Source organism: Chiloscyllium plagiosum, unplaced genomic scaffold, assembly GCF_037043375.1.
Source record: "Chiloscyllium plagiosum isolate Xiang-an unplaced genomic scaffold, Cpla_swu_hap1 HiC_scaffold_53X, whole genome shotgun sequence".
NCBI lineage: Eukaryota > Metazoa > Chordata > Chondrichthyes > Orectolobiformes > Hemiscylliidae > Chiloscyllium > Chiloscyllium plagiosum.
Window position 1 is genome coordinate 18,263,948 of NW_028270191.1, and position 21,738 is coordinate 18,285,685.

General features: G+C 39.3%; 1 protein-coding gene across 2 annotated transcripts in view; it reads left to right on the forward strand.

The window, feature by feature from the left end:
- The window catches only part of LOC122543329 (receptor tyrosine-protein kinase erbB-4-like), a 180,953-nt gene extending 162,998 nt beyond the window's left edge, over positions 1 to 17,955 (forward strand). For both annotated transcript variants that reach the window (XM_043681858.2, XM_043681857.2), the window contains exons 22-28: positions 1,796 to 1,871; positions 7,093 to 7,239; positions 8,748 to 8,845; positions 12,239 to 12,400; positions 13,638 to 13,700; positions 15,991 to 16,276; positions 17,237 to 17,955. In XM_043681858.2, the coding sequence (XP_043537793.2) occupies positions 1,796 to 1,871; positions 7,093 to 7,239; positions 8,748 to 8,845; positions 12,239 to 12,400; positions 13,638 to 13,700; positions 15,991 to 16,276; positions 17,237 to 17,529 (1,125 nt within the window). In that variant the 3' untranslated portion in view covers positions 17,530 to 17,955. The remainder of the gene's footprint in view (positions 1 to 1,795; positions 1,872 to 7,092; positions 7,240 to 8,747; positions 8,846 to 12,238; positions 12,401 to 13,637; positions 13,701 to 15,990; positions 16,277 to 17,236) is intronic.
- The last annotated feature ends 3,783 nt before the right edge of the window (positions 17,956 to 21,738 follow it).

Genomic DNA, 21,738 nt, shown 5'->3' on the forward strand with positions numbered 1-21,738 from the left:
ATCAGGAGGGCCTTGTAAGCCTGTTCTCCCATTCAACAAGATCACAGCTGACTTACCTCAGTATAGGAAAGGTGCAACTATCTCCATTTCCAGTGATTCCTTCAGAGTACAAAACACTATTGATCTCAGTCTTGACTGTATTCTGTGTCCTGTCATTTACAAACAGGAAGCTTGAACTGTTTATCCTCTCACCTTCAAAGATTGATCTCACTACTCTAACCTCAGCAGACATATAGAAAAATGGATTTTTTTTAAAAAAGCATCTGCATGAGATGCTTTTTAAAAAAAAGCATCTCATGCAGATGCTTGTTCTGGATGGTGTGTGCCATTTTGTAACTGATGTTGCGCAAATAGTATTGAGTGAAGAGCAGATTGTTCACTACCTTTCAACTGAGCTTTAAATCAAGGTCCTGTCAGCCTGTTCCATTGGATCACGTGGATGTTGAAGATCCCATGCCATTATTCAGTGAAGACCAGTGAACACCCCAGATATCCTGGCCAACATGCTTCTTTCATCGAACACCACCAAAAATTGATTTAACAGGTCATTTATGCCATTGTTCTTGTCAGACCTTGCTGTGCGCAAATTAGCTGCTCCATTTATCTACAGAGCAACAGTGACTGCATTTCAAATTACTTCTTTGTAGATCTGAGAGACGTGCTCATGCGCTATTTAAATGCAAGGCTTTCTTTTAGTTCTGAACGTGCTGCAGTTCTCCAGTGCCCATTTCCTAATGGGTTCTGGGGTTTGATCTACATTACATGTCTAAATGCTGTCTGTAAAGAGTGATATTTCCAAACAAACCCATTTCATTAATTTAGAAGAGAATTTCACTGCAAACAATTTGCAAATTGAGGAACAATGTTTTGCGCAATCTGGAGCTGCTGAGTCCGCTTTTGCGCAAAATGAGCTTTGCTGAGACACATTTCGAGTAAACCCAATAATGGTGGCTAACATTAAATTTGCATTCTATTTAAGTATACTAACTTGATATTGTAAATCAATTTTTCACTAAAAGAGACTTTATATAATTAAAACTGGCTCTGAAATCCCACAAGCTGAATCAGATCACATATTTTGTCATCAGGTTAAGGATACTAGCACAGAGGTAGCTGATGTGAACTACAAGAGCGCAAAATGTATATTCAGCAGACCACTGAATCAGATGTACACATGTTTTGAATCACCAAAATTGAGTTGCTACTTTGTTTTAGGTCTGAACTGTTCTAAGCAATATCAGGAGTCAAAAAGTAGTGTGATCTGGTTCACATAACGATCACTGAGATCAGAGGCAACAGTGTCAATTTATGACCATCAAGCTGATACTAGATTTGAAAGCTTCCAATATTTTTATGGTCTAGAGAAATCCATTGCGAGTATCAAATTTTTGGTACTTGTGATCAGGATTTTCTTTTCAGCAAACCAACTTATGCAACATTATCTTGTTACAAGATAAAATACCAGGTGACTTGCTTGTGATTAAACTCAGATTTGTTTTATATATAGTTTTTTTTTAGAAAAAGCTCCTTCATGGAGGAGCTTCAAGTGCTGGGAGCGCACAGCAGGAATTTGGGATTCCGCTCGATTCACAGCGTCCATGATTTTCTGCCAATTTTATTTGATTAAAATCTCAGGAAACTTGAATGAGACATGCATCCAAATTCCTGACATGTGCTCCAGGCATGTGAATCTCTGCACATGGAGCCACAAAGGCAAAATTTTGCCCTATTTTTTGAAAATTGCCCAAGCTGTTGTGCTTTGTTGTTGAGTATGTCTGTCTGTTGCCTGCTGTAGATGCCCATTAAATGGATGGCACTAGAGAGCATTCACTTTAGAAGATACACCCACCAAAGTGATGTGTGGAGTTATGGTGAGTCATATACTTATGGAAGCATTATTTTGTACTAAAAAAGCTGAAGTGTTGCAGTTTTAAACCAAATATTTTCAATAGCTTGTACTTCTGATCCAAAATACAACTTAATGACTGTGGTAATACAAGAATTGTATTGGTATCTGGGTCAGGGGAGATATTTGTCTGTTGTTGGAGATGCTGAAGTTAGATTCTGGGAACAGCAGTAAAGACCCAATTATTTCATTAGAATTTCTACATTTTGTAGCTCATGACAGGAGCTACAATGGAAATGTGGTTTACCTAGACTTTAGTAAAGTTGATAATGAAGGGTTCCATGGAAAACAAGTTGAGATCAAACCATGGCTGGCCTATGGGAGACAAACAGGCTTGTATAAATAACAAGTTTAGTGTATGGTGTGACAGCTGAGGTCGTGAGAGGACCAGTTTTGGGTTTGGTAGTTTCAATGTTTCCATACATATCAGAAAGTGTGTTGGGAGCTTCACCTCAGTTTATGGATGAACAGCAGAATAGTAAGGGTGGTTAATATCTGAAAAGGGGAGACAATTCACATGAGAACTCAGTCTGTTTGCCAGTTATTGGCCTACTGCTGCAATCAGGAAGTGTGAAATTGTGCACTTATGAATATAAATTGATGCATGTAAGCTAGGAGTAATGGGCAAATGCTGACAAGGTTGAATCAAGAAAGGGATCTGGGAGTCATCCATGGTAAATTCTTCAAGCTATCAAGTTGGTGTCTGACCACTGTCAAGGAAGCAAATGGCACATTGGGTTGGATAACAGGAGGAATTGCGTTTATGTTGCCATTGTGCTCTGTCAGTGAGAGGAAGCATTCCCAACTTAATTACTTAGTGTAGTACCAGGTGATGTGATTGGCTATCCAGTACAGCTTGGAAAATTGCCAGATGCCAGCCTAACATGGTTGACATATCTGGTTGTTGTGCTGGAAAAGCACAGCAGGTCAGGCAGCATCCGAGGAGCAGGAAAATCGACATTTCGGGCAAAAGCCCTTCATCAGAAATAGATTCCTGATGAAGGGCTTTTGCCTGAAACGTCGATTTTCCTGCTCCTCGGATGCTGCCTGACCTGCTGTGCTTTTCCAGCACCACTCTGATCTACACTCTGGTTTCCAGCATCTGCAATCCTCGTTTTTACATATCTGGTTGTTGTGTCTTTTATACTTGACGTTGAGATTCTCAAATGGTTTCTTGCTAATATCAGTATTCAGGAATAGAAACCAGATGTTTCCCATGCATATGTACTGAGAAAATCTGGAACTGCAGTTATCTGGAGCATACTTGTTCACTTTCTGGAATTTAACCAGACAAGTACAGACAAGAGGCCAGGAACAGGTCAACAACTCATATTGGACAAGATATGTGGATGAAGAGGTATAAGGCTGGGAACTGCCATTAAATAAAATGCCTGGGTTGTTGAAGTATTACTGATGAGTACTTTGGTGAGTATTGTTTAGGACTTGCCATTAGCTTCCTCAAGTACATGACAGAGGAGGTCATGGATAAATTATGCAGCAGGGTCCAACAACTTTATTTCATTCACCACAAGCCTGAAAGCAACAACAAGATGGGCTATTCTTATTTGATCAGACTGCTGGCTTTCCCAGAGAATGCAGGGTCATCAGTGCTCCCAGTCTCATCATTCAGCTCTCTGGGCCATAATGGTGTCCTCTTTAAGAAAAGAAAATCCTACCACTTCATAGTGTGCTACATAGTCATGCAGATCCATGCTTCTTTCCTGAGATATTGTCCTGTCCCTTCATTCAATTGCAATCATCCACACAAACCTACTTGAAGGGGAAAGAGCAAAAGAAGGATGGTTCTTGGATCACAGCATTATACCATCTCAATACAAAAGCAAAAATTGGCACAAAAATTCCTATGATGCCATCAGAATCATCTTTGGAAAAATCGCAAGGATCTTAAAGCAGGGCTTCACAGGCTTTGACTGATATGTGACTTTACAGTACTGTTCTCTCCTACCTGGGGTTTTATGAACAAGTGTTGGTTGATGATCTGTTCCTTTACTTAAGCCTGCAAAAAGAACTTGCTCTGCAGATTGAAGAATAATATGGTAAAGGCATAGAACAGCACAAGTGGAAGCATGCAAGTGACAATAAATTTGATACTAACCCATCAGTGCAGCAAGTAAAGTTTGTTGTTTTGACATTAATTTGAAATTTAAAATTGGAGGTATAGTGGAGAGCAAAGAGGGTTACCTCAGATTACAACAGGATCTGGACCAGATGGGCCAATGGGCTGAGAAGTGGCAGATGGAGTTTAATTCAGATAAATGCGAGGTGCTGCATCTTGGGAAAGCAAATCTTAGCAGGACTTATACACTTAATGGTAAGGTCCTGGGGAGTGTTGCTGAACAAAGAGACCTTGGCGTGCAGGTTCATAGCTCCTTGAAAGTGGAGTCGCAGGTAGATAGGACAGTGAAGAAGACGTTTGATATGCTTTCCTTTATTGGTCAGAGTATTGAGTACAGGAGTTGGGAGGTCATGTTGCGGCTGTACAGGATATTGGTTAGGCCACTGTTGGAATATTGCGTGCAATTCTGGTCTCCTTCCTATCGGAAAGATGTTGTGAAACTTGAAAGGGTTCAGAAAAGATTTACAAGGATGTTGCCAGGGTTGGAGGATCTGAGCGACAGGGAGAGGCTGAACAGGCTGGGGCTGTTTTCCCTGGAGGGTCAGAGGCTGAGGGGTGACCTTATAGAGGTTTACAAATTATGAGGGGCATGGATAGGATAAATAGGCAAAGTCTTTTCCCTGGGGTTGGGGAGTCCAGAACTAGAGGGCATAGGTTTAGGGTGAGAGGGGAAAGATATAAAAGAGACCTAAGGGGCAACCTTTTCACGCAGAGGATGGTATGTGTAGGGAATGAGCTGCCAGAGGATGTGGTGGAGGCTGGTACAATTGCAACATTTAAGAGGCATTTGGATGGGTATATGAATAGGAAGGGTTTGGAGGGTTATGGGCCGGGTGCTGGCAGGTGGGACTAGATTGGGTTGGGATATCTGGTCGGCATGGACGGGTTGGACCGAAGGGTCTGTTTCCATGCTGTACATCTCTATGACTCTATGACTCTGTGACTCTAATTTAGGATGGATTCAAGTGTGTGTAATTTCTTAAAGTTGAGGTCTGTGTATGAAAAGTAATTATGCCCAAACCACCTTCTTTAACATTGTCCTTCACAGTTCCTCATATATTCCCATCTTTTGTTGGGTTTTTGTCATCATTCTAAAGAAATTGCAAATAAATGTATAAGCACAATGTTCCAATCCATTGTTGTGCATTTATTTCATCACTGTGTAATGTGTGAATGTGATTGACCGTTGTGCTTTCACTTTGTTTCTGAAGTGGTTGAATCAAATACTCCTAATGAGTCCTTACAGAAGATGTAAGTCTGCTGATTGACTATATGTGTCTTATGACTTTCTTGTGCTATATCCCAAGACGGCCCTGTATCTGATTCTACCAAGCCTAGTTCTGTTGTGACTGACTTGTCTAGCCTGCTTTCTGACACCTGTACTGTCCAATATGATTAATTAGCTGGATGTTGCCCTCGGATTGAGACCTTGTTGCCGTCCTCGAAAATCCGTGCAGCTCCGCTTCAGCTTGCTAAAAAAATGGTGATGATATTGTGAGGTGTCGGCTTGCTCGGCTATACTGGCTGCTGCTGCCATCTCATTGTCTCAGGAATATATACAAGTGAACAAAAACATCACAATGCAGCTTGCAATAATCATTTTTAAGGACATCTTTCAGTGAAATATGATGCTACTGCAGTTGAGTCTGTGACAGTTGCTCGATAAAACGTTGCAGGACATGAGTATTATGGTGTTGGCAATGAACTGGTGAATTAAATCCACGTTTGCCATCCCCCACTCCCCCGATACCACCCCTTCCCCAGACAAGTAATTCCAAGGTAGCCTCATCGGAGACTGTCAAAGGCTTAAGTTGCTTAAAACCACCAAGTGGGCATGGGTGTGCTCTCTCTTGTTAAAGGTTTTCCTGTCCTGCAAGGAGATCAATACAAAAGATAGTAATAGTACGTGGTTATGAAAAGAACACAAAACAGTGATACAGGGCAGTTGAGGGGCACACTACATGCTACAAATTGCTGATATGTGAAATATCATTAAGAATTGTTGCCTTGCATATAGGTCCCCTTATAAAGTCCTAATTGTAAATGTAACATACATCCTCAGTGTTCCTATTCAAACATAGTGTTTCTTGAAATGAAATGTTTTATTATGATGGAAAAGTACTAAAACAATCAAATCCAGTTACTTAGCATCTTCCAATATTCAAGTATAAGACTGTTAGTAGCGTCGACATCTTGTGCTTGGGCCTGGTCCCGATCATGTATTGATGACTTGCTGTAGTGCATTTCTTGTGTTCTGACATCCTTTTGCTGGTCTCTTTCCAGTTCATGTGGGACTCAATTGCTGCACTGACATTTTCTTCCACCTTTCATCATGTCTGTGATACTGAGGACAAATGGGGCGAATGACCATCAGTCCTATTCAATTCCTCCTCTCCTTGCCTTTCCATTTGGGTTTCCTAATTGGAAAAGCTGGCTTTTCTTTGTGGCCCTCAATGTCTCAACAACATTGCTCTGCTAACAGCTGTCCTGACCTCTCTAGGGCTATCCCACTGTTTGAATAGCTTCTAATTGGAGTTTATGGTCAGTTAATGATGATTATTGCTTCTTCTGTAACATTGGCTGACCCATTGTGCAAGCATTAAGGCACATGTTTTAGTGCATCTACCAAAAAAAAGTGAGCTCCCAGTAAAGCAACTTTCTTTGAAACTCTCAAAAGCCTGAAGTAATTCTCAAATTAACCCTTCAATTGCATCATTCAGCAACTTCTAATGTTTCAATTACAAGTCAAAAATATTTCCTGATTGACCTGTTCAAAGATGTTATGACACATCTCTGAATTAGGTGGGACTTGAACCTGGCTCCTGGCTCAGAGGTAGAGACACTACCACTGCACTACAAAGGCCCTAATCAACAGTAATTTCTAAGCTTGAATATCAGCTTTGTGCACATTCCTCTGGACACAACCTTGAGTTCCATTGCCTACACCTTTGCAACAATTAGGAGGTTATTAATTTTTTTAAAAAATCCATCTTTTAGCTGATTTTTGGCACTGAGTTCCCAACTTTAAAATATGATGTGCTCTTCACAGGCGTCACTGTTTGGGAGTTGATGACATTTGGTAATAAACCATATGAAGGAATTGCCGTTCGTGAAATCCCTGGTCTCTTGGAGAAAGGCGAACGCCTGCCGCAGCCTCAGATCTGTACCGTTGATGTCTACATGGTCATGGTGAAATGTAAGTATATGATTAAAAATAGTTTCAAAAGCAACTTGGGAAGACAGATTATGGAACATTACTGTGTATATAGCTGCCAGAGAGTGAAGGCTAGACAATTGGATATGAATAAGGGACAACCCTTTTACAGTGCAGTGGCACTTAGATAGTTCGATTCCCACTGAACTCCCTGTTGCTGATATAATGCAATGAAGAATTCAGATACTTTTGGAATATGATACAATTTGTTCGAAAGTAAAAAAAAAACTGAAACTGAGTAATTTTAATCCAAATTACTCATCTGCTTCCAGATTTAAGATTCCAGGTGTCAGACTAGATATCAGGAACCCAGCATTATTCCTGATGTCCAGCCTCGCCAAGGTATTACTGATGGGAACTATGTCAAAATGACTTGCTTCTACTCAGCAATCATTTTCACAAACCCATCCAAATATGGGTGGATATTTTCAACATCAGCCATTAATTTCTACAAAATCACAGAAGTGGCAAAAACTTCTAATTCTCTCTGTCAGGTTTCCTGTTATCCTCCATCCAGAATCTCTCCAAAATTGGGAGTGAAAAGTAAAAGATATGGAATTAAATATTTCTCACATCCCAAAAGCAAGGAAGGCAAGTTTAAACGATCCAGTCTCACAACCAACAAACACCATGTTGGAAGAAACAGAATTGAAATCAATTCATTTTTATTCAGAAATGATATTGTAATGGAGTGGAGGGAATAAAGTGAATGGATTTTTTTTAAAAAAGGGAAGATGCCATGGAATACAATGTTACATTGTCATGCTTATGATATGAGACTATATCAGAGTGTTTTGAGCCAAAGCTTTTAAATTATGAAATATGCTGAGGTTGCAAAGAGAACATAGTTGAATCTTAAACAAATAATATATTCATTCGGCTAAACCTGTTCAGTTGAAAAGACATTCACATTGAAACAACAAAATGAAATTTTCCTGAACAAGTTATGAAATTGGCTTCAGCAGAAGCTGTTATATTCCATGTGGGTTGAAATTGGAGAGAGAAGAAAAGGTTTACCATGATGTGTAATATATGTTTGCAGTTATTAAGGCAGCAAAATCGCTCTACTATATTGTTTAAGTAGTTATTCTTTATAAGCTGAGACAGTTAGTCTATACAACACTTTTCAGTGGATTTTGTAACAAGATACGCATGACAATAAATGAATAAAAAATGACAGACTAGCTCATTATAAAGAGAGTCGTGACCCATCCATTCTCACATTAACAGCCATGATGGAAAACTTAACATGGATTTAGACAGAGGCCTTTAAGCCTAAATAAAACTTTACCCTGCCTCATTAAAACACTGCTTCTAAGTGTTGTTTGTCCTGCTTTCTCCTTGGACCCACTGTTTCAGACATTTACATTTCAAATTGTTCCTTAATTAGTCACAAGGAAGAATTGATTTTCTGGGATCTGCTTTTCTCTCTGTTTCAATTTCAATAAACAAGCAGACTAAACATGATTTTAATAATATTTCTCAATCAGGCTGGATGATCGACGAAGACAGTCGCCCAACGTTCAAAGAGCTTGGCGCAGAATTTTCCCGGATGGCTCGCGATCCGGCTCGATACTTAGTTATTGAGGTTTGTTCCTGTTAAGTCTCTTGAGAATGTTGGAACAAAGTCCAGAACATTCCAAAAACTAAATTAGTACTGTACTTGAGGAATTCTGAAAACAGCATTATTTCATGAAGTCCCATAGAATGTACAGCAATCTCTGTGTTTATGTTCCAGTCGAGCCTCCCACCTGCAGTCTTCATTTATCAACATAATCATATATTCCCTTCTCCCTCATATGCATCTAGCTTCCCCTTAAATGCATCTGCACTATTTGCTTCATCCACTCCTTGTGGTAGTGAAATCCACATTCTAACGACTCTTTTAATAGAGAGAGTGAATTCTGAATTTCTGATGGCCTCTCGGTTTGCTCTCCCCCACACATGGAAACAGTCTCCCTGTGGTTACTCTGTCAAAAACTTTTATAATTTTAAAGATGTTCTATTAAGATGCTCCTCAGTCTTTTCTATTCAAGAGAAAAGAAACCCATTCTTTTTGTTACGTCATTTGATTTTGATCAATCAATGTGTAAATCCTAGAATGATGTTTGGGTTCAAGATACCAGTCCTGGTTCTCACTATAGCTAAGTAGGTTTATACTTTGAACTGTATTACCTGATCTTGACGAACGAGATATTAGGGGACCTCGGCACTCCTGAATTGAGGAGAGGTTTATCAACTGGGGTTACCACTTGTCATCCCGCTTTGGTGACCCTTGCTGGAAATTCATCTCTGATGCCAGTCATGGACAAACTGATAGAATCCATACCAGAAAATCAATATTTAGAGATGAACAAGATAAATAAATAGTCAGCATTGATTTGTCAAAGGCAGATTCCATTTATCAAAATTAGTTAAATTCTTTTTGAGGAAGTGACTGGTGTAAGTAAGTATATTGTAGCTTAAGCAACGCAAATAGATTTCCAGAGGACAATTCAATAAGATGATTATGGCAGCAACTTGCCTCTCGCTCCTACAACATAATGAAATATCCCAAGGTGCTTCAGAGGAGTGTAATCAAATATTTGACAGAGTCATGTGGAGAGATAGTAGAATAGATGACTAAAAGCTCGGTTAAAGAGGTGGGTTTTAAGGAATATCTTATTATGGGAAAGAGAAGTAGGGAGGTGTAGAAAGGGAATTCCAGAACTTATGGTATGTGCAAGAGGTCAGAATTGGAGAAGCATAAAGACCTTGCAGGGTTGTCAGGCTAGAGAAGGTTACAGAGAGAGGAGGTTTGAGGCCATGGAGAGAATTTATATCAAAAATGAGAATTTTAAAATCAGGGTGTTGCCAGACCTGGAGCACAGCCACAGTAAGTCAGTGAGCGCAAGAGTAATAGGTGAATGGAACTTTGAAGTTGAGTTAGGATAAGAGTTTTGGATAAGTTCAAGATTATGGAGGGTCGAAGATTGGAGGGCAGATTGGAGAGTGGTGAAATGATCATGTCTAGAGGTAACAAAGGCAGCAGGAGATGAGCTGAGGCAATGGTGGAGTTGGGCAATGTTAGAGGTTGAAACAAATGATCTTGGTGATGCGGTGGATATGTATCAGAAGCTCAATTAGGGGTCAAATACAGCACCGAGTTTTTGAACAGTCTAGTTCAAAGGGAGAGCTGCTGTGAAGAGGGATGGAGTCATGACTAGAGAATGAAAATTGTGACAGGGACAATGACAATGACTTTGGTTTTCCCAATGTTTATACAATGCCTTTTAATGTAGAAAAATGTCCCATTGTACAATCAAAAATATTAACAAATAAAAAAATCTGAGCCAAGGAAGGAGATCTTAGGATGAGCATTCAAAAGCTTGGTCAAAGAGCTGGGTTATAAGGAGTGGTTTAAAGGAGGTTACAAAAAGTTTGTGAAGGGAATTTGAAAGCAAAGGATCTAAACAGCTAAAGGTATAACCACTAATGCTGGGATGAACGGGAATGGTCTCAAGACAAGAGACTAGAGTTAAAAGAATGGCAAGTTTAGAGTTTGTTAACACACAAAGCAATGATTTAATATTGATGTCCTAGTTGTCTAAATTATAACAAAGTTAAACATTTTAAAAAGTGGGTCTGTAGACGATTAAATTTATTCATCACTGTAGTTGTAAGATTCTAAAATACACTGTCAAAGTTCTAAATATACTTAATCTTACACAGACACGGTGCACAGAATAACTAAAAGTAGCTCATTAAGTGAGTGTAGAGTAACATTACACATCAAGAATGCTCCAGATTTATTTGGCCCCGTTAATATTTTGATTTTTGGGAACCAAAATGGAATGTTTTAGCAGGTTTCCCAATTTCCATTCTGATTTCCAAGTCTACCTTTATGCAGGCTTGAAGATAGTTAGTTTTTGTTGGATTGTCTCCTATTGGTATACTATTATAAAGTCATAGAGATGTACAGCATGGAAACAGACCCTTCAGTCCAACCTGTCCATGCCGACCAGATATCCCAACTCAATCTAGTTCCACTTGCCAGCACCCGGCCCATATCCCTCCAAACCCTTCCTATTCATACACTCATCCAAATGCCTTTTAAATGTTGCAATTGGACCAGCCTCCACCACTTCCTCTGGCAGCTCATTCCGTACCCGTACCACCTTCTGTGTGAAAAGGTTGCCCCTTAGGTCTCTTTTATATCTTTCCCCTCTCACCCTAAACCTATGCCCTCTAGTTCTGAACTCCCCCACCCCAGGAAAAAGACTATTTATCCTAATCATACCCCTCATAATTTTGTAAACCTCTATGAGGTCACCCCTCAGCCTCCGACGCTCCAGGGAAAACAGCCCCAGCCTGTTCAGCCTCTCCCTTTAGCTCAAATCCTCCAACCCTGGCAACATCCTTGTAAATCTTTTCTGAACCCTTTCAAGTTTCACAACATCTTTCTGATAGGAAGGAGACCAGAATTGCACGCAATATTTCAACAGCGGTCTAACCAATATTCTGCATAGCCGCAATATGATCTCCCAATTCCTGTACTCAATAATCTGACCAATAAAGGAAAGCATACCAAACGCCTTCTTCACTATCCTATCTACTCGTGACTCCACTTTCAAGGAGCTATGAACCTGCACTCCAAAGTCTCTTTGTTCAGCAACACTCCCTAGGACCTTACCATTAAGTGTATAAGTCCTGCTAAGATTTGCTTTTCCAAAATGCAGCACCTCGCATTTATCTAGATTAAACTCCATCTACCATTTCTTAGCCCATTGGCCCATCTGATCAAGATCCTGTTGTAATCTGAGGTAACCTTCTTCGCTGTCCACTACACCTCCAATTTTGCTGCCATCTGCAAACTTACTAACTATACCATTATATTGCTTGTATTCTGATGGTTTAACAGTGTTTTTAGTTATTTGACTCTATACCCCTTCAATTACTAACTCATCAGCTGTTTTCTGAACCTTCCTGTATCCTTCCTCAGGGTGATGACCGGGCCAGCAATACACATGTTGGTGATCAGAGGATTCTACGTGAATACGAGGAAGACCTGATGGATTATGATGACCTTGATGAAGATTTGATGGCAACCATAATGGATAACCCAACATCTGCAGGAGTTAGACTAAGAATTGAATCCAACAGGGTATGAAACTAGCTAACAAAGGCAAAGAATTTGTGATGAGAGCAATTATTTTGGGCAATTGTTCCTCTTCTTTCACCTGTGCTAAACATTGATGTCACATGTCAGCTTAAACTGAGCATTTGCTGTGGCTTGAATCTCTCTCTGTCATTCAGACTATCTCATTTGGGATAACTTTTCTTGGTTCAAAGTCAAACCAGTTGGTGGAAAACCAAAATACATTTCCTGCTAGTTGACTGTAACACAAAGGAAGTGTGGCACTGGAAAGGAAGTGTGGAGAACACTCCCACACTTTGTTTTATCATTTTGATTTCAGGAAACCAGCTTCTGTCAGTTAATTCCTGACATTTATGTCAATTATGCCAGCAGCAGAGTCAAAGGCCCACTGAAAACTTCAGTATATTGCTGATACTGGATATAGGAGTTAGATACAGCAGCATAAATACAGGGAGCCAGCTTGGAAACACTTAAGTGCCAGAAGTGCCAGAATCAAAACTAAATTAGCAGCAATATAAAGCCAGCTAAAGTAAACTTGAGAATAAATCACTCTTTGTTGGTCTTTTCCATCAACCAATTACAAACTACGGAACTGGAATCTCGATCTCTCCTGTCACATTTCAGTATCATGATGAGAAAGAAACAGGAAATTCCTGAATGGTTCAATGATACAGATCTCAACATCCTAGATTTGAAACCCCAATTGGATGGTCTCAGCTGGGGTAGCAGTAGGGGCTTAGTACCCATAGAATTGGGAGAGAAAAAAAAATCAGCCAGGGTTTCTGCTCCTTGTCAGTATCTAATGACTCCTTGCTCTAAATGTATTGTGTGAATATTGTGTGACATTATGTTTAGCTGTGCTGGGTTTTCCTTTCTTTCCTTTCCTAGGCCAATTAACGAAAAACTATTAACAATCTTGGCCAGCATATGAAGAACTGGCCACTTGAGAGGATTGCCCAATGGCAGTGAATCTGTACCATAGCAAGAATTGGTGCCTTCAGTATTGATAGCTATTTGGCTATTTCAAAACTGAACTGGTTGTGACCCTATTGGGTGAATTGTGTACAAATCCTTGACAAATTGATCAGAAATATCTTTCTTTGCAATTTTTTTCTTTGCTAATTAATTGAAATTTAAAGTTCATATTCTAATATCCCAAGACCTGAATGTTGGTTCATGACTGACTGCACATAGCTCCTGGTAACAGTACCATTTCAAATTTGCTTTCCATTTCTCTTTGCAGAGTAACAGTTTGCCAGCAGGGTACATGCCAATGAATGGGATTGGTCCAAATGGCTCTCGACAGGTAGGCATAGAAAGATGTTTATTCAGAGTTTCCGATGAACAGTGCCAAAAATATCATATCTTGTTTTCACAAGAAAACCAGTAAAAACGACAGCTCTTAAAAGCAGTTAAGATTTTGCAGCATATTCTTCATTTTAGTATTTTAATGTCTAGGTCTGGATGCTCATTTGAGCTTGAATTATTTGAATCTTTCGTGTAATTATTGTGTTTATTAACTAGTGTACTAAATTTTTTTGACTGCAAACACTAAGCAGTCATCTACTTGCAGTTGTCTATTTTTTTTCAAGTAAATTCTATTTTTCTGTACTTCCTGGTGATCCTAGCAAAACATGAAAACTATGTACTGTTGAAAGAATTATTGACTTGAATGAAGGCACAAAATCAGATCATTATAAGACTGTAAAAGGTGGGATTACGAATAGGCTCATGAGTCTACTCTGCCATTTAATGAAATCATTGTTGATCTGATAATCCTCAAATCTAATTTCCTGCCTCATCCCCATAACCCCAATTCCGTTACTGATCAACAGTCTATCTCAGCCTTGAATACACTTAACGAACCAACCACAACAGTCAAGAATTCTACAGATTCATAGAATCCCTCCAGCGGAGATAGAAGCCATTCAGTCCATCAAGTCTGAAACGGCCCTCTGAAGAGCATCCAGCCCAAGCCCTAAAACCTTGCATTTGCCATGGCTATTCTACCTAGCCTGCACATCTTTGGGCTGTGAGAGGAAACCCACACAGACACAGGGAGAACATGCAAACTCCAGACAGTTACCCAAGGCTGGAATTGAACCCATGTCCCTGGCACTATGAAGCAGCAGTGCGAACAAAACATTTCTCCACTGTCTTAAAAGACCTTGTACTCTGAGATTATACCATCAGTTCTAGACTCTCCCACAAGGACAAAGAATCTCCTCACATCTATAACAGTCCATTTGTTTTCCTTATTACCTGATGAACTTGGATGGTAATTTTGTGATTCATGCAAGAGGACTCCCCAAATCCCTCTATGCTGCGGCTTTCTGCAGTCTTTCCCAATTTAAATAACATTTAGCTCTTCTGTTCTTCTTGTCACAGTGCATAACTTCTCATTTTCCCACATCATATTCTACCTGCTAAGTTTTTGCTCACTCACTTAACTTGTCTATATCCCTTTCTAGAATCTGTATTGTTGTCACCACTTGCCTTCCCATCTATTTTAGGGTCAGCCGCAGACTTTGCAATAGTACATTCACTTCTGACATCCAAGTCATTAATATATATTGTAACTAACTGTGCCCCCAGCACTGACCCCTGTGACACACCACTAATTACAGGTTGCCATCCTCTTTATCTGTCCACTATTACTTAGCCAATCCATACTAATATTCTACCCCCAACATTGGGGGAAAGTTGCCATTAATAAGATAAATAGCTTTACACGCAGCACCTTATCAAATGTCTTTTGAAAATTCAAATATGTTACATCTACTGGTTACCATTTATATATCCTGCTCAAAGAACTCCAATAAGTTTGATGGTGATGATTTTCCCTTCATGAAGCCATGCTGCTTGATTATGTTATGTTTTTCTAAATGCTGTACTGTTACATCCTTTACAATAACCTCTAACATTTTCCCTATGTCAAACTTTCTCAATGACCGGGTCCACTGTCCCTTGAGAATTCCTCTGTTTATTTGACTGAATCTGCTTTCCCTTCCCTGGGAGCAGAATCATAAAGCTCATATGTTGTTGGGTATACAATGCTGTTCTAGAGTATAGATGAAGAAGGGAGTTGGGTGCACTTCTCCAGCTTTAGATGCAGACTGGGTTGTATGCATAGTGTTCCAAGAAAGTGCCCTGAGTGGTCCTAACAGAAGTGTTTAAAAACAAAAATAACTTCCTTGGGTCTCAGTGAGTTCTGTTTAGTTGAGTTGTATGAGTAGATTATTAATGGTTCAAGGAGAACTATATATGAGAGAGAAAATAAAAGTATGAGAGAGAATATTACCTTGAAAAGAAAAACAGGAATCTGTATCAGACCTCTTTTTTTCAAAAAAAAGGCTATGATAGTCTGTGAGTGGGTCTTGACCAGTATCCAATTCACTGTTTAGTAGCTGAAATTGAAGCTTTGAGAGAGCAACAATGAAATCCAATAAATGGAGAAAATGACCTGTAGGGCACAAAGAGTAAGTAACTAGCCCAACAATAAAATTCTTCTTTCACCCATACTTATATGCAAGAGGAAGAGTGTATATTTTCTGAGATTCAATGATGTGTAACAAAGTGACCGTTTCAATTGTTAGACTGGGATGAGGAATGGAGATCTGGGGTCAAAGCGCTCCCTGAGGATACGGAATGAGTCTACAACTCGAACTATCTCAGAGTCCTCGGAAGGTCGAGGTACAGCATCTTCACTTGATCTATATGAAGACATATCTTTGAACGGAACACTCCAGCTCCGTGGCCACCGCTCAAGGGATAGCAGTGCACGTTTCTCCAATGGCACAAACATGATGATTTCCCCTTCTGATGAAGCAGAGGTGGACATTAATGGCTATGTGATGCCAGAACAAAGAAACTCTACAGCTGGTAAGCATCAAACATATAATCGTTGAGAATAATGATTGCATTCAATCACAAAAGTAAAAAGAGTTCTGTTTTCAAGAATACTGAAACAGTAAGACTTGTTCTATTAAAAAAAGAACTAAATAGCCCCATTGAATTTGGTGTAATTTGTCTATCAGCTGGAATCAGTAATAGATTTTCTCACCTAAGCCAGTCGTTTGTGTGTTTTAATGCTACACCAGGACATGAGTGCAAAACCTATGCTGACAATCTAATGCAGTATTAAGGGAGTCAGTCGTGCAGCTTTAGCATGAACTATTAAATCAAAACCTCATCTAATTAATCCAGTGGAAATTAATAATCCTACAACACTATTTCAAAGAGCAGCAAGTTTGTTTAATGTCTTGACCAACATTCCGCCATTGAGCAACACCACTACAAGCAGGCTAACTTGTTGTTTGTCTAATTCTCTGATTTTTGAGATCATGGTGTGCACAACCAGGCTGCTATAGTTGCCTAAATAACAAGTGTGGCTGTAATTTAAAAGTAATTCCCAAAGTGTAAATTGCTTGAAGATGTGACAAGGTGCAAGATCCTTCTTTCATTTAATTGTAAATAAAATTAAATGTAAAATTAAAAGATTAAATAAAAATCTTTTTGTCACAGTAATTAGGATCGATAATGCACTGCCAGGAGGTATGATGGAAGTTGGTTCAGTTGAGGTATTCAAGAGGGTAGTGCAGGAATAATGTGCAGGGTTATGAGAAAAGGCAAAAGATTGACGCTAAGCTAAAATGCTGAGAGAGCCAATGCAAACATGATGGATAATGGCTGTGTGTGATACCTCTCCAGTAGGATAGCCATAATCCAAGGAACTGACTGTCGGTACAAGCTAGAGCCTTACGGTAATGAAGCAGTGTAAAACATCTCTTAACATCTGTTTACTTTTTTCATGTTTCATGAGTTTTTATGTTGTGTTTCTAGAGAGTCTGATGAGGTCTGCCAATGAAGTCGATTCCTTGAATAACAAAGTCAGCGATGTGAATAATACCCAGTCACTCGAGAGTCAAAAAGAATCTGACTCGAAACCAAGTGATCAGGAATATGAGTACATGAACAAACAGGCCTACCTCAACGGCTGTGTGAGCGTCGTGCAGAACCCTGAATATCTGGATGACAGTTCTGTCTTTGTTACTGAGGGTGACATTCATGCCTTTGATAACCCAGACTACTGGCACAGCAGTCTCCCAGCAAAGTCAGAAATAAAGAGGACATAAAGGATCCTATTTAGAGAGCTAACATACAACAAGCAAAATAAGTTGATTTCTGAACTTTGAAATGTAGGTTGTGGGGGAGTGGGAAGAGGAAAGAAAATACGAAATCCTAAATCTCTGAATCAGAAGTGTTTACGTTGTAACTAAAGATAAAGACTGTTTTACTTATTTTCATTGTGTGTAATGCCATCCAGTTTGGATCCTTACATGATGTACAGTGATGCTGACCCATACACCTACCATTATGTCAGTTTTCTCTCTCTTTCTCTCACATGCACTAGTGAATGTCCAGGAATAATGTTGCTGTGTTTTAGTCATGGGATGAGAGAGCTGTGTTTAAACCAGATACCTGCCAAACATGCAAATGTTCAATGCATCTTGTTGCATATCTTCATGAAACATGGAGTAAACTCACCAAACAATCCTTTAGTTAGTAGAGCTTCCTATCTCTTGCCTTTGACATGCAGTAGGGGGAAGGAATGCTTTTGTGTCACAAGATTTGCCCTCTCGTGGAATACATGAAGATTGTGAGGCTCATCTTGGGGGGAAAAAAACTCTGCAAGACCCATTAAGTGAAGCTATTAACTGGCTTGTGATCAGAGGTTAATACTTGGTAATTTGGTACCAATTTTATTTTTCTGGAACTATGTTTTCAAATGTTTATTGTGTTTTAAAGTGCTTAGCTCTGAAATGGATCTTTTTCTCCAAATTGTTTGATTATCACTCATCCAAAGCAGAGGCCATATGAGCAGTTTGGGAAGATGGGTGACATCATGGCTAATTCTGTAATTTGGAGGGAGAATATAAAATACGTTGAAAATTATTCTGAAGGGCAAGGTGGAAAGAGACCTTTCCTTCTCAACTCCACTCTCTACCTCATGGCTGTGCTCAAATTATCAGTCAGGAAGGGAAGGGTTGATTATATTCTTCGTGGAGCAGCCTGGTCTTTCAGTTAGCCATGCATGTTATGACACAAGAAACTGGGAGCATATCACATTTTCAGGAAGTTTCAGAATGACTTCACAATTAAAATAATTACACTTTTAACACTTCAAATTTAAAGGCAGTAAAAGTGAATGGAGATGTGGGCTCAGACTCATTGTTGATTCTGTGGAACAAACTGGTCCCTTTGCCAAATTTTGTAAGAATTTTGGTGGTTTCACTATTGAGCCAATAATTAGCCTCAGTCTGGCTACAAATAAAACTCTAGAATAAAGGGTCATTTCGATAGCACTGCATGTCATATCATTCTGTCGTTAGAAGTCCAAACCTGGATCTTTAATAGCTCATTTTGTTCTCAAAGTTTTAAGAGGTGTTTTTGATGAATGTGATTCTACAGTTCTTGTTGAATTCCATAATTGTTTAATAAGTAGTATGAAGTCTTATTTGTTCCTCAAATGTTCCTCTATTTGAGCAGTGTGTTTCTAACATCTATTAATGAAGTCACTATAATATGGACTGATTTCACTGCTTTTAACTACTCTCCAACAAAACATCCTCTGTGATTGTATCTGATTATCATACACAGTAGTGAGAGAAATTCGACATTTTTGTGTGTACATAAATGAAAAGCTGGGATACTTGAAGATAATGATGTGTGATCAGTGTTTTAAAAAGTAACCCTGATAGGGACTAAAGATCACAAGCCATTGATCTAGGAACCTGTTATGAATAGTCATGAATTAAGTCCTATACTGTATGTTCTTTACTTGCCTTTCACAAGTGAAGCAGCAGTGACAAGTATACGAGCCAATTTGTCTCAGACTCCTTTGGGTGTTATTTGAAAGGGAAAGACTATGACCAATTCATAGTCAAATTTCAAATTTAGCACCTATCAAGGTGTCTTACATAATCAAATTTTTAATATATTTTCTCTTTCATTCAGGTTATGGTGTACAGTAACACAAAAATGACCATTTTTCATGTGTGAGAAAATGACTGATATATTGAAGGATGATTCTACACAGGTCATAGTAATCCCATCCTCACCTAGATTGTCTTATTTGTGCATGTACCAGCAAGGCAATGGTGGGGAGGGGTCACTGGATGGCAATAAACAGTGAGAAACCTGCATGTTTTTTATCTACTGTCTAGCCCAGAGCTGCTGCTGCCATTGCAGAGATCAGCTAATTCTGTATTTTTCCTCTTGTGCACTGCATGACAATGTACAAACAGAAGGTGCCTTTTTCCACGAAACTGTTGAGGGAGCGAAATGATTTTGTGTTCATCTTTTCTCCTCCCTATTCTGTCCTGATAGCACTGCCTGTTGATTAGGGGACAGCATCAACAAGAGCTTGTCACTTTCAGTACCTTGCTCAAATACCCCTTCTTGTGTGTGTGGATATAAGTGGGCCCAAGAAGAACTTGACCAGGTTTTCCATTCCTTATCACTATTTCTAGTGCCTCCTACTGGAAAATGCGTGCTCGTGTGTGAATTCCAGATACGAACGTAATTGAGCTGAGCTTTGATTACTTGTTTTATCTGGACTCTCAAAAGGAAAAATTGCTGCTTGAGTGAAATACTGAAGGGTAGCTAAACCCCATGACTAAGCAGTGCCTTCAAGAAAGGAAGGGACAAAATGGTGATGAGCAAAAGTTTTTTTTTCAAAAAAGAGTGCTTTGCTGCTCACAGTTTGCAACATGTTTGAAAGGGGTGTTTCATGTCACTTAACCCTGTGATTACTTAAAATCCACTGTGCCTTGAAGTACATAAACCTGTTCTAATACAGTACCGACAGGACTGATTTCCTTTTCGGAGACAACAATGCTTAATATATTAAGCAAATTGTAATGAAGAACACCAGTCAAATAAACCTTTTAATTAATAGTCTATTTTTTAAAGATCTATCAGCATTGAAGTGATTGTTTTTTCAGAGTATCAGTTTGTGACCGATGAGTAGCTGAGTATTAAATGCAAAAAACTGATTGTAGTATGAAATGGGGGAGACAGGTAGATTATCTCTTCCTTGTTAATATCCATAAGAATAGTTTCTTAATTTCTGTGTACTTAATGCTGTTTTTATACAATTTTAAGGGACTGGTTGAAAACGCTGGAGTGTTCCGCCCTTTTTGTGAAAGTCAAATAAATATTTGTTTTTAAAAAAAATCTGTACTAGTTTTCAGGGGTGACAACTTTTAAAAGCTATTTTGGTCAAGCATATATGTTCTTTCCATGTATTATGTATATTCTTGCTAATCTTCTTGTTCGACTTTGCAGGACAGAAGTGAATTGAACAGGTTTAACGTGGCATCAGAAACATAATTCCAGCACAGGTTTGGCAGGACAGTTTGTCATTGCCCTTTTCCTTTTCTACTCTATGCCAGAAGGCTTTCTCTCTTTCGCAATTCTAAAGTTCAAAGTGTTAAAATTTAAGGAGAGGTTGCTTAAACTGCGAACACTAAGTGCTGGAAAGATTCAGCAAGCCAGGCAGCATCTGAGTTAAAAGAAACAATTAATGTTTCAGTGCAATGTCCTGAAATCTGATGGGCATATAGCAAATTTTAAGCAAGTATGGAAGGGGGAAAGAACAAAAAGGAGGGTCTCTGAATGGTTAAAATCATGTTTAGTGGAATGTCCAAAACAAAATGAGAGCAGTGGTTATGATCTGAAATGATTCAACTTGATGTTGAGGCCGGAAGATTGTAAAGTGTTGAATCAAATACCACAAATTGGTCACGGTTCAGGATTGGTTATAAAGGTGCTGGGAAAATATTTCTTTTGATGGAACAAAGGGGCACAATCGTGGTTGTGGGTACATTCGCCAAGCTGGGAAGTTGATTTGCAGATGTTTCATCCCATCTCGGTGACACCTTCAGTGCTTTGGAGCTTCCTGTGAAGCTTCACAAGAGGCTCCAGAGCACTGAAGATGTCACCCAGACGGGATGAAACATCTGCAAATCAACTTCCCAGCTCGGCAAACATACCTACAACCACGACAACCAGCACCAGAGCTACAAATCTTTACACAAACCTTGAACACCTAAGGGCAAGAGACACTAAGGCAAACAAAGAAATGGGAATCCTGTGCCAAAGGGGCACAATCTTAAAATTAGAGCCAAACAATTCAGAAGGCTAATTGGGAAGCAATTCTTTGCAAATAAGGTAGTGGAAACCTAGAAAATACTGCTTTTCTCCTAAAGACTGTGGATGCTGGGGAACAATTGAAGTTTTCAAAAGCGAGATCACAGATTTATTTTTGTTGAGGGTGTCCA